Source organism: Jaculus jaculus, chromosome X (genome assembly GCF_020740685.1).
Source record: "Jaculus jaculus isolate mJacJac1 chromosome X, mJacJac1.mat.Y.cur, whole genome shotgun sequence".
Taxonomy (NCBI): Eukaryota; Metazoa; Chordata; class Mammalia; order Rodentia; family Dipodidae; genus Jaculus; species Jaculus jaculus.
This window is the reverse complement of record NC_059125.1, coordinates 56,028,175-56,041,071: the sequence shown is the minus strand read 5'-3', so window position 1 is coordinate 56,041,071 and position 12,897 is coordinate 56,028,175. Positions and strand designations below refer to the sequence as shown.

The 12,897-nt window shown below is 48.9% G+C and overlaps 2 protein-coding genes across 4 annotated transcripts in view; both read right to left on the bottom strand.

The window, feature by feature from the left end:
• Iqsec2 (IQ motif and Sec7 domain ArfGEF 2) overlaps positions 1-7,864 on the bottom strand; it is a 116,989-nt gene extending 109,125 nt beyond the window's left edge. Inside the window, exon 1 of one of the 3 annotated variants that reach the window (XM_045140340.1) lies at positions 7,083-7,864. In XM_045140340.1, coding sequence (XP_044996275.1) covers positions 7,083-7,789 — 707 coding nt within the window. In that variant the 5' untranslated portion in view covers positions 7,790-7,864. The remainder of the gene's footprint in view (positions 1-7,082) is intronic. The other 2 variants (XM_004661028.2, XM_045140342.1) reach the window with 2 other exon arrangements.
• A 3,562-nt stretch (positions 7,865-11,426) lies between these two features.
• LOC101593621 (MICOS complex subunit MIC27-like) lies at positions 11,427-12,211 on the bottom strand. Its single transcript, XM_045141024.1, has one exon. It carries the CDS (start codon positions 12,204-12,206, stop codon positions 11,427-11,429), a length of 780 nt encoding a protein of 259 aa, XP_044996959.1. The 5' UTR covers positions 12,207-12,211.
• Between the last annotated feature and the right edge of the window lie 686 nt (positions 12,212-12,897).

The window sequence follows — 12,897 nt, the reverse complement described above, 5'->3', positions numbered from 1 at the left end:
TCATATTCAATTTTCACAACCATCACAATGAGTTGGGTTGTTCAAAAAGCAACTAACAGTACTTTTCCTCACAGATATAATGACAAGATTTTTTTTGCAGTGCTGAAAATAAACTTAGCTTCTCACAAGAGAAGAAATAACTCATTTATTCACAATTCTTACTTGTGACCAATATTTATTATCCTGTCAGAGAACACAGCAGGGAATGAACTCAGGGCCTCACACATCCTCGGCAAGGACTGTACCCCAACCCCTAATGACAGTAATTCTAATGTGGTTATATAGAGAAAGCACTGGTTTGAGTCAGGTGAGTGAAGTATACTATATCATGGGATCCAGTAGAAAAGCATAAAGCCTGGATATGCAGTCTTGTTACTATAAGAAAACATAAAAATCATACAGCTCCAGAATAATTGCTATGTGTCAATTACAAAATGTGTACTCTAAAAAAATCACATGACTCCACAGAAATGCATCTTGTATTAATGAAAGAGTACCTCTCAGGTGATAGGAGTGATAAATTTACATCTAAAATGGCAGAGGGACAATCCTCACAAGCCATGTTGCTCTGGCTTGCTATCTTTGTTTTGAATAAGCAGTGACTATCTTCATATTGTTGTTTGTTACAGTCTGCTTCTAGGGGACAGGGTAATCTCCTCTATTATTTGTCACCCTTAGCCCTTGCCTTTCCATCCTCATCAAGACCTTGATAACCATGAGGAGAAGTAGCAAAGAGAAGAGGTGTAAGACACAGGATAACACATGAATGTTACATCTCAGAAAATACAGTTTTAGCCCCATGTCCTGCCAGAAAAATAAAACAAACAAGCTCTGAAATGACACCTAGAATCAATCACACAAGTCCACCTTCCAGGACGTCCCACTTTCTCAGGATGCTCTCAGTAATTGTTACGAACTGCCAGGTTCCCGGGAACTTCAGCACCTGGGATGGGGTTCCCCGTGTAATTGCTTTCAACATGGACATCTGAAGAGAGAGCACTGCCCACAAGAAAGTTAGAGAAGCTGGAGAATTACCCTGCCCTAAGAAGCTCCCTCTTACAGAGGAAGTAAGTCGTTTATTTGCCATTCTTGCCTGGGACCAATGCATATTATCTTTTCAGGGACCAATGTATATTATCTTTTCAGGGAAGGAGCTAAGATAGCCAATTCCATTCCCACCCCAAGATGCTGTCTATGATCTAGAATTCAACCCAGTAAAGACTTGGTGGATACGAAAAGAAAATTAAATGATGGGTAACTAAGCAGCTTGCCACTGGGTCTTGCACAAGCCTCTTTGCTTCATTCAGAACAGAAGCCTTTGCACCAACGGTCAAAACAGCAGCATGGTACAGACATGGCATGGTTGGGGAGTATCACAATGAGCCGACTGGCCTATGTCTCTAAAGTCTCATTCAACTGTGCTCTCTGTCACTGTATGAATTGGGAGACTGGTGGGTGTTGAGAAGCACAGAGAACAAAAGCCAAAAGGCTCCAAAGAACATGAGGGAAAAGCCACAGAAACGCCAAAAGAATTTTGAAGTTAACATTTCTCTGAACAGGAGTCCCAGAATAAAGACAAACTGAGGTGGCCCAGACATTAGTTCACCAGGTTTTAATCGGACATTTCTCTGTCTGCGCAACATTGCTACTATGTGCTACACTGTTCCAAGCTTCTCACTCCTTTGTCATGCCCCAGGACCAACCATGGGATCTCACACATCTTCAGGGACTCTCAGTCAAGTAGAAGACACAAGATGTGAACAAGAATGAGGGTATAAAAATGCTAGGCAGCTCACGGCACAGGTCAGGAATAAACAGCATTAAGAAGGACCAGCAGACAAACATGGGAGAGGTGACAGCTGGGAACTGATCGGGGAAACCCAGGAGAATAGAGTAGCATGAGACGAATCCCAGAGGCTATCAGAAGGCCTTGTTAGGCTAATGATGGTGGCACATAAGTCAAGGTGACTACAGCGTGGTCTACAGGAAAGGACTCAAAAGGATGAGAGAAGAAAGAGACGTAGTGAGCAGATCCTAAAAGGGCCATGCACAGCAGGTAGAAAAGCGAATGTGAATACCGGAGCTCTGCTGCAGAGCATGGGTTGGCTGCACCTTGTCAGAGATTTGACAAATCAAAAACAGGAGAGGTGATCTATTAAAACGCTATGGCAAAAATCAGGAGATAACGATGAGAGGGAACCAGCCTGGCCTCAAGCAGAAGCCCTGGGAGCTCTGTAGGGAGAAAGTCAAGAGTCATTCCTGGAGTGGCTTCCATGATTTTCAACTCCACTTGTGGGAGGGAAAGGTGTGTCATAGGATTGGGAGCTAGACAATTTTGGGCCCCATCCAGCTATGTAACCTCGGCAGGTTAGTTAGTGTTCCCCTCTGCTCTTCATTTCCTCATCTGAAAAATAAAGATAACAGGAATGCCCACCTGGGATAGATGCTGTGCAAAATGAGAAAAGAAACAGTCCTGACCAGTGGGTAAGAACACTAAGCATGTTACAGGCCCTAGAACCCAACCACCTGGATTCCCTCCAGCTCCATTACACATTAGCCCCTTATTCACTGAGAGCACTTGGATAGATTACCCAACCTTTCTGGGTCTCAGTTTCTTTATCTGTAAAATGGAGTTAATAACAATCTACATGAAAAGAATCTTGTAAGACTGAATGAAAGACTACACAGAACAAAGTACCAAGCACACAGTAAGTGCAATAGAAAAATACTAGCTACGATTACATGAAACCACCTAGTATGGTACCTGGCACACAGAAGGCTGAGATTCTGTACACAGGTAGCTTCTTAACCAAGTTCTAGGCCTCTACTCTGCTCCCAATAAATCAAAGACCACAGTAGGCAGGAGTGGGACAGAACAGCAACAGGTGTCAAGCCTGGGTCTGGAATCTTCCTTCTGCTACAATATCCATTGGATACCAAGGACTATCTGCCCTCCTTCAAAGCACCCTTCCCCACTGCTCAGGTCCTCAATTAATACCTGGCTGCCTAGATCCCTCCATCCTCTGAGAAGCCCCACCCACCACCCTTGCTGCTCTTTTTTGTCCCCAGCATTGTCTCTATGGCATGACTGGGCCTGCCCAGCTGGTGGGAAGAGGGTTCTGCAAGTGCCAAGAGCATGGTGTTTGCTCAGCCTGGTGGCCCCTCCTGCTCTGTGCACACAGCCAAGAAATATTTGTGGATGACAACAACCCCATGCTTGCCCCAGATCTAGACCGAGAAGCAAGACTCCTAATTCTCATTAAACTCAACATTATCATTTCCTCCCACACCAGCATAAAGCTCACAACACAGTGGGGGGAGGAGATAAATGGCTTTCTCTCTTGGGAGGAAGGAGAGAACCCCACCCTGGGGAAAAGAATCCAACATCCCAAAGGAGACAGACTTCGCCAGGGCATCTCCCTGAGCTCGCTCTCTCTTGATCCCTCTCCATGGCCTCAGCCCCTGCAGTGAGTATACTGACACCCCACTGCCTGCGGAGGACAGCCCAGCAGTCATGTGGTAGTCCACGCATTACCCTGGGCTGTCAAAAACACCAAGCTGGCCTCTCCAGTTGCTATGACCAAATGTGAGCCAGCTTGAAGGGTGGGTGGCAGAGGATGAAGAGTTACCACCATACCAGCTGCAGCCCACTACCACCTACAGCAGAACCAAAGCAGGGCCAAGGCAAAGAGTGTGAGGATGCAGCTCTCTTCAGCACTGAGCACTCGGCAGTGGCCCCGAGCCTCCTATAAATCATTCTGAGCACCAGAACTGCAGAGGAGGGGACAGGTCAAGATTAACATCTCAAAGAGAGCTCTTCTCTAGCATTGGAGGGGGGAACAGTTCTACATAAAAAGATCTGCATCAGTGAGGGCCAACAACTAATAAACAAAGCAAACTAAACAAACCTTCGTGTACAGAAGACCAGTGACCAGAACAAGGTAGGGACTCATGTTGCTTTCTGTCACAGTAGGAAGGCCACACCCAGACCATGGCAGAAGAGATGCTGGAATCCTGGGACCTGCTCAGAAGCAGCAGTGTGGGAGGATGCGGAGGTCCTGGTTGACTGATATGGACAGGGACACGCACAACAGACAGATGACATCGAAAGCAGGGGAGGGAAAGTTCACAGGATAGGGAATCAGTTACTAGGAGCCGGACTCTAGTGGGCTTCACTTCTTGGAGCCCTCCCTCAGTTTTGGTTTTCACTTTGACATGTAGATAGATGATGGTGACCGATGCACAAGGTGGTTGGGGGACCTAAAGAAAATTCCTAGGCACAGTGGGCCCCAAACAAGCCGCAGCTCTGCCCAAACCCCATTCTCCCCAGTTTGGCCACCAGAGGGAGCCTGGGGCCCAGGAGCGCCCAACCTGTATCAGCTCTGCCTGTCCTCCCCCAATGCTGCAGCCTGCCTGCCCGCGCTTCCAGGGCCTTCTCACCCACTCCTTACAAACCCAGAACAGGCCTGGCAGGGGAGCTGGCTTGCAGCAGCTAGCAATGACAGCAAGAGCTACTGGTCCTCCTGATGTCCAACAGAGAGGAGGAAGGAAAAGAAGACTGCTTTTTATCCCCCTCAACTCCATTCATTCCAGGCTCATCTCTTTCTGTTCAAAACCTCTAGACACCTAAGGCTCTATTGGCCTTTCTCAGTACCTGGCCAGGCCCTGAAGCCAAGAGAATCCCAGGGGTTTGAAAGCTCTAGTGAACAAATAGCATGGCTCAGAGACAGGCAAACTTGGGTCCTAGTCCCAACCCCATTAACTAGTAACATACCCCGATCAAGGCCCCTTCAAGATTCAGTTTTCCCTTCTCTAAAATGGAGTTGCTAATGTTCGATGCACAGGGCTTGTTATGAAGACCAAACAAGGTAATCATGGATGGCAAACAGTTAATATGTGGTTAGGAGAAAAATTCAAAGTACCATCTAAACCCCTTTATTAACCCAGTAGGAAATATGAAGCAAGGCATTCCAACAAGCAACCTGGAGAGTACACACACACACACACACACACACGGCCTAAGAAGCAGGCATGTAAGAATGGCAGAAGAGCAAATGGGCTTCCAGCCGAGCCAAGAAATTCAGACCTATATCTGCAGGATGGAGAGCTGAGGGCAATGGAATACTGAAACTGGGAACGACTTGGGTCATTTCAATGGGCTTTATACTCAGGACTTATAGCTGAAGCGACAGCTCACTGTTAAAGGCACTTGCGAGCAAAGCCTGCCAGTTTGATTCCCTAATTTAGGAGTTATACTTTCTCCAGCTCTCTCAGACCCCAACTGGGCCTCTGTTGGACATGCCCAGCCAGTTATCTCTCCCCCACCCCCGATTCCTTGAGGAGATCCACTATGTCACTGCTGGTCAGGTTGGAAAGTTCTTCCTGATTTTATCTCAAATGTTCCCACTGTTCCTGGTTCTGCTCCCTGGAGCCATACATAATGAGACTCCTCCCTCTGTCACAGGCCTGTTCCCTCTAGAGAAGTCTTCTGCAGTCAGTCTCAAGCACCACAATGCCCAATCCAGTCTCTCTTCAGATGAGCCTTGACCTCCCTGCATTTTTCTTCCATGCAGCGCCCCAAGGTGTGCAAGTCAATCCTTTGGAAATGGACTCCCAGCAGCCCCAGCTGGGTGGGCAAACCCATTCCCTTGACCTTCAGACTACTCCCGGGCTGTCCCTCCACCCCAAGATTCAGCTGAGGGTGCACTACTGTGGAGCCCAGCCAAGCCCTTAAGCTGCAGCTGCTTCTCCTGGGGCCCAGCCATCTCAACCCAGCACCCCAGCCTGCTGCCTCACCATGGGGGAGTTGCAGAGATCTGTCTCCCACAGATTTCCTGAGGCAGAAGGCTTCCCCACCCCCAGCCCAGCCTCCAAGAGACACTCCACTGGTTGTGGCACATGGTAGGACCAGCTGAGCAGTGAGAGGAGGGGGAAGCCTGTCCATTCCCTAAAGGACTTCAGACTTGCTCTGTAGTGTGGCTGCTTTAGCCCCAGAACCAGCGAATCTAAGCGGGAGGGGAGCCTTATGGATTGTTTGCCTTGAAAAGAGATATAGGGGGACTGGTGGATTGACAGAGGAAGGGACTCAGTCAAGGTCACAAAGCCAATCTGCAGCAGAGCTGGAAGTGAAACCCAGTTCTCCTATCTCCCAGTTTAGTGTTCTTTCCGACACAGCATTAAAGCAATAAGGGAGCCTTTAGGGTATCTCTGTGAGCACACCCTTGTGAACACACCCTGACTCTCAGCCTAATACATTTATTTCAGTCAGCACACACAATGGGATCTACATGGAAAAAAGTGGACCCTGCCCATGTCCCATCAACCCAGGACATAATGCCAAGCTATCCCAAATAAACAGACACACAGACCCCAGCACAGGAACTAGGGCTTATCCAGCAGAAAGGATATTTGTAGACTTCCCTTCCTGGTAGGGCTCTTTAAATGGGTGTTGTTTTTCTTGAAAGGTGGAGACAAGCTGGACTTTGAGAAACTAGCCAAGGGCCTGGCCTCCATCTTTGGTCTCCCATCTTCCTTTCCTCCCCCGCCCCACCAAGATGTACCGCAGTTCTCCTCAGAGGGATGTCTCAGCCTCCAGCATCCATTCTGGTCCCCACCTGCCTCTCTGAGAAAGGATGAAGTACAGGTTGCCAGAGGAGATAAGATCAGGCAAAAAAAAAAAAAAAAAGGTGAAAGGGGTGGGATTCTCTCCTTTGGGGCTCTGAGTTGACACCATCTCTAACAATAAAAAAAAAATCTAACCCATCTTCTGGCAAGGATGCAGCAAGGGGGTTGAAGAAGGGGAGGGAGGCACTGATGATTGCTCTAGGGCCTCCCTGGCCTCGGGTCTGGGGGCGGCAGAGACTTTGCGCTCATCTAGCTAACCCAGTGTGTGGCGGCTCGGAAGGGATGTCAGCTGGTTGAGGACCTGGCTTCTCTAGATTGGGACAGGAGAGCAGGACATGGAATCGGGCTAAAGAGCTTCGCACTTTATGGGCCAGACAACTTGGAGAAGGATTTAGAGGGAAAGGGCAAGCGGTGGGGGGCGCGAGGGGGGAGAGCAGGGCTGCAAATACATTCCTTACTTTCTCTGGAGGGTTGTAGCTGGGCTGGTGCTGGTACTGGTGCTGTGGCCTCCGCCCGCGCCTGGGCTGGAGCTCCGGGATGCGCCACGGCTCAACTGGCCCCGCTCCCGCGGTGGGCGCTGCCCCACTCCCACCGCCGCGGAATAGCCAGCTTCCTTCTCGCGGCCGGGGTGTGCTGGCCCGGCCTCCCGTCCGCCACGCTCACGACCCAGGGCTGGGTTCTCGTGGTGCAGGTGGCACTGGGCCACGTCGCGCTCACGGGCTGTGTAACCGGTAGTGTCCTGGAGCGCATAGGAGGCGTCCCGCTCCTTGTCCCGATACACATTCTCCCGGTTCTGGTAGGCGCCGTCCCGGTTCGGGTATCCCACGTCCCGGGCCACCTGGTGGAACTGGCTCTCCCGTAGCTCGCGGTGGTGAAACTGGGTCTCGCGCAGGTTCTGGTACTGGCTCTCGCGGCCAGGGCTATCCCGCGCGCTGTGAGGGTCCCGGTGCAGCTCCCCGCGATGCAGCTGGCTCTCCTCCCTCAGGTCGCGGTTCTCCTGGGTGAGCTGGTCCAACTGGCCCTCCAGCTCCTCGATCCGCCGCCTCTGGGTCTCCAACAGCTGCTGCTGACTCTCGATGATGTTGTTCAGCTCCAGCAGATACTCCACCGCTCGGTTCGGGCTTTCAGATCCCGGGCCACCCGGGGGCCCCGACCCCGCCTCCATCCTGGCGGCCCAGGGACAGGGAAAGGGGCAGGAGAGCCCAGTCCCCGCTCGCTCACGGCGCCACCCTCCCCCGGGCCCAGCCGGGGGAGGGGGCCGGCGGGACGCGAGGGCGCGCACCGGGCTTGAGGGCCCGGGGGCCCGGGGGGGCCCGGGAGACAGCGCTGGGGCAGGCGGCGCGGGGCGCAGGAGCTGAGGCTGCTGCTGCCGCCGCCGCCGCCGCCGCCGCCGCCACCGCCACCGCCACCGCCACCGCCACTGCCACGGCTCTGGAGGACGCGGCCCACGGCGCTCCGCCCGCTGCGGAGTCACTGCGCAGCGCGGCCGCGCGGGACCGCCCCGGCCGCCGGCCCGCCCCCCGCCCCTGCCCCCACCCAGCTCGCCCGGCCCGCCCCCGCGCGCCCCACCTGCGGCCGCCACCCGCACCGTGCTGCCCGCACCGTGCTGGACCAGCCCCAAGGCACTGGTGCCTCAGCTGGAGCCAGCCCCCCCGCTTAGCCTGCAGAGGCGTCCTGGGTTTCTCACCTAACAACCTAAGGAAACCCTCCAACTTGCCCTACTCCGACATCCGCTGGTCCCATCAGGCCCAGAATCCTCATCCAAGCCGTGAACACCCATCCTAGGCAATCCCAGGTCCACACAACTCCAAAGACTCCCATCCCCTAATTCTGCCAAACCCAACCAGTATCCTATTCCCCATCCCAGCTGGCATGCTATCTCAGACCATCTCCGTACAGCCCCATCAAAAGCAATCTCTTCGTCTCCCATCCTAGCCGGTCCCTGGACCATTCCTCCATCCCTGTGTATCTCTGGCCCAGCCGGTCTGTACAAGTCCCCAGAATGCCAAACCTCCCCCTAACACACACACATATATATATATACAATTTCACAGTTATCCTCTACTTTGCCCAGCCTCTAAACTCTCGGTCCAACCCAATGCCCAGATCCCCTATTCCAGCCAATCCCAGGATTCCCCTATTTTAGCCAGTTACTAGGTCCTTTGACCAAGGCAGTCTCAGGCTGGCTCTCATCCCAATAAGCCCTGCAACTCCCCATTTCCTGAACTCCAGTGGAAATGCTGTCCCCATTCATTCCATCATTGTCATTCAATGAAATTATGCCCATCCTTCAACACCTAAATCAAATGCCCATTGTGGGCCTGTAATCCTCACACTTGGGAAACTGAGGCAGGAGGAGTACCAGGAAGTTAAGGTCAGCTTGGGCTACATGGTAAATTCAGTCCATCCTGGGCTACACAAAATTATTATCATCATGATCAACAACAGACTTAAGTCAAATGCCACCTCACTAAAGCCAATTCTAATTTTCTCATGGAAAATGTTTCCCTTTCCTCTTCTTTCTCCTCTTCTTTCTCCTCTTCCTCCCATTCCTTCCTCTCACTCTTGACCTCCCACTAACCTTTCTCTGTCTCTTTTGTACAATAAGTGAAACTCAGCTTTATGTTTTTTTGTTATTGTTGGTTTTATTTTGAGGCAGGATCTAACTATGTAGCCCAGGCTGGTCTTGAACTTGTGGCAATCCCTCTGCCTCTACTACCTGAGTGCTGAGATTATAGGCATGTGCCACCACACCTGGCTTATATCCCTGTTTTAGCATTGTCTTCCAGTTTGAAACATGTCTCTGTTTAATTTTTGTGAACAATCTGGAATAGAGAAGTAAGTATGAGTTTTACAGTCAGACAAAACTGAATTTCTTCTTTTCCTCTCTGAACTTCCATTTCCCTACCAATAACTCTCAGCGACAGAAAAGACAACCCATAGAATGGGAGAAAATATTTGTAAATCATTTATCTGGTAAGGGCTTACACTATGTGTGATGACCTGATTCAGGTATCCCCCATAAACTTAGGTGTTCTGAATGCTAGGTTCCCAGCTGATGGAGATTTGGGAATCATTGCCTTCTGGAGGCAGTGTATTGTTGGGGGCGGGCTTATATGGATGTTATAGCCAGTTTCCCCATGCCAGTGTTTGGCACACTCTCCTGTTGCTATTGTTCACTTTATGTTGGTCAAGGGGTGATGTCCACTCACTGCTCATGCTATCATTTTTCCTTCCACCATGGAGCTTCCCCCTCAAGTCTGAAAGCCAAAATAAACCTTTTGTCCCCACAAGATGCTCTTAGTCAGGTGATTTCTGCCAGCAATATGGACTTGACTGCAACAGTAATGTTGGTACCAAGGAGTGGTGTCATTTGCTGCTAGACACCTGACTGTGTAGCTTTGGCATTTTGGAACTGATTTTCAAGAGGAATGTGGATAAATTTGAAACCTTGGCCTCAGAGATGGCCTTGCAGTGCTGTAAGTACAGCTTGATGGACTATTATGGTCAGAGTTTAAAGACCTGAATGCAGTAAGAACTATGGACTGTGCGGTCTGGCTTATGAAGGTGAGAAAAACCTTTGCCTGGACTGGCATAGAAGCAGTTTGTGTGAGCGGCTTGCTGTTATGCCCCTGTCCTGAAAATTTGTGCAGAGTTGCTTTGCATAGAAATGGACTGGTGTGAGTAGAGGGCTATAGCACAGAAAAAATGAAATCTTTGAGTTAAACCTTCTGCCCATTCAGCAGCAAGTATATGAGATTACAACCTTTGAGACTGGACCAGCTGACCTGTATTGAGACAACAGAAAGAACGTAGACTCTTTTTAAGGGGCCTGAATGCTGAAGGCATGTCCTGTTCTTCAAAGCCTGGTTTATTCCCCTCTGGATTAACAAATTGGCACCCCACCTGGTATTAGGGAGTATAAGAAATGCAGGAAAGGGAGGGTCATTGAATTTGCAACATTGGCTTGTGTTTTGGAAATGGCCATGGGCAGTGTGAAACAGGTTTGCTGGACACCTGCATGGCGACCCAATGGACCCATGAGGATGGACCATGGGTTGCAGTGGAGACTCAGTAGAGATGTTGGGACCAGGAGATAGCTGCCAAGGAAAGATGCAAGCCCCAGGTGAAGTTTTCCAGGACTGTAAGTAGCCTAGCTGGAGGGGCAGAATTGGAACTCCAGAGACTTATTTCTGGCTAGAATTATCAGACTTGGAGATTTGTCACTGAATAGAGGTGCTGGACTTAGAGCTACAGAGTTTTATAAGTTTGTCCTGGTTGTTGTTTTTTTTTCATGTGCCACAAAATATCAAGTTTTATTCCAGCCCTGCAAATGCAAACTGAAAAAAAGTAGAGAGGACATATCCTTCCATCTACCATTCTAGTTAACTGACATTAATTTTGAAATTGGAGCAGTTACAAATGTGCATATGTACAAATATGCATATGGATGTACACACATATATGTATACATATTTTCATATTATACTCATGTTAATGTTCATATCTTCATTCTGCTTTCTAATAATTCTCTTACAAGTCATCAAATGCATCCTAGTACTTCTACCCATGTTGCCTCATCGGTCACTTTTGCAACTGTTTTCATTATTTGTGCTTTAAACACCCATGTAATTGGTCAAATTATACATTTGGAGATGACATGCTATATGTGTCAGTTACCCAAATACATGATTTTTCACCACCAGATGCATTTTCATTCATCTTGCAGTTCTCTAAGAAGTGTCTGTCTATAGTCTATTTTAGCTCCTAGTGATGTACAGGTCTACGTCTTCTGGATGAGACTACCCATGGCCCATGAGCTTGGGGTCAGGCATGAACTGTGTAGAACCTGAGGTGGATTCTGATTTGGTCTTTGTTTCAGAGGTGAGTTTTGGTGGTGAAAGCACTGAATGTTTCAGAACATGAGCTGTTTTTCCAAGTATTTCTACTTCATGAGTGCTTCCTACCTTAGATTTTTCTTTAGGTTCAAGAAGTGATTCTATCTTTTTTTTTTTTTTTTTTTGACTTTTGGTCCACGATGATTTAACTGCTTCAAAAATCTGATGGCTTATGGAAAATGCCTTTTTGCCAGTTGCCTTTGCAATTATCACTGACTGAGCTGGATAGCAGACAGTTGCTCTTAGTGTTGCCAGTCCTAGTGGATAAGTTATGTTCTTAAACCTAGAACCTTTCCTTGCAGAAATCCAACCTGCCAATCCTGAAGCTGTAATCACTCCCATTTTGGGAAGAAAATCTTGAGGCAGATTCTTCAGATAGACATATGCATTTTTTCCAAATTGTACTGTTTCCATTATCCCATTCTTCACCAACACATAAACACTCTTACACCAGCTAATATAATGAACAGTTGTCATCCGGATGGATGCAAAGCCCATTTCTAAATAACCAGGCTGTTCTTCAACATATTTAGATTGGAGAGGAGGTGCAGTATATATGGGGAACTGGTCTGGTCTCATTAGCTGTTTTTTGGATTTATCTTCTTTGGCCACATGTAAGCGCACAGATGCATATATCAGACCTGAAGGCATGGTGGTCTGCTTTCCCATTCTAAAAGCCACCATACCTATGACCCTCTGGCCTCAAGTTTTCAGATGGACAGCCCTGTTTTAAATCTTGTATTGGTTGAATATTTCTTTACTATGCCCAATGTCATGTAGTGTGAGTGTTTATTCTTTGCCATTATGGGTTTTGGGGAGATTCTTTGGTATTATGGCTCAGTTAAAAGACCCTGGATTATGGGGATGTTTGAACATCATTAGGATTGATAAAAACTATGGGGAGTTTTAAAGTTTTAAAGTTGGACTGAATGCACTGCATTTTAAATCATGTATGGTTATCAGTTGCTGGGGGCCAGGGGCGGAATGTGGTGGCTTGATTCAGGTGTTCCCCATAAACTTAGGTGTTCTCAATGCTAGGTCCCCAGCTGCTGGAGATTTGGGAAATAATGCCTCCTGGAGGCAGTGTACTGTTGGGGACAGGGCTTATGGGTGTTATAGCCAGTTTCCCCTTGCCAGCGTTTGGCACACTCTCCTGTTGCTATTGTCCACCTTATGTTGGCCATGGGGTGATGTCCACCCTCTGCTCATGCCATCGTTTTCCCCTGTCATAATGGAGCTTCCCCTTGAGTCTGTAAGTCAAAATAAACCTTTTTACCCACAAGCTGCTCTTGGTCAGGTGATTTCTGCCAGCAATGTGAACCTGGTTGCAACACTATGTAAAGAACTATTACAGCTCAACAACAAAACAACAACC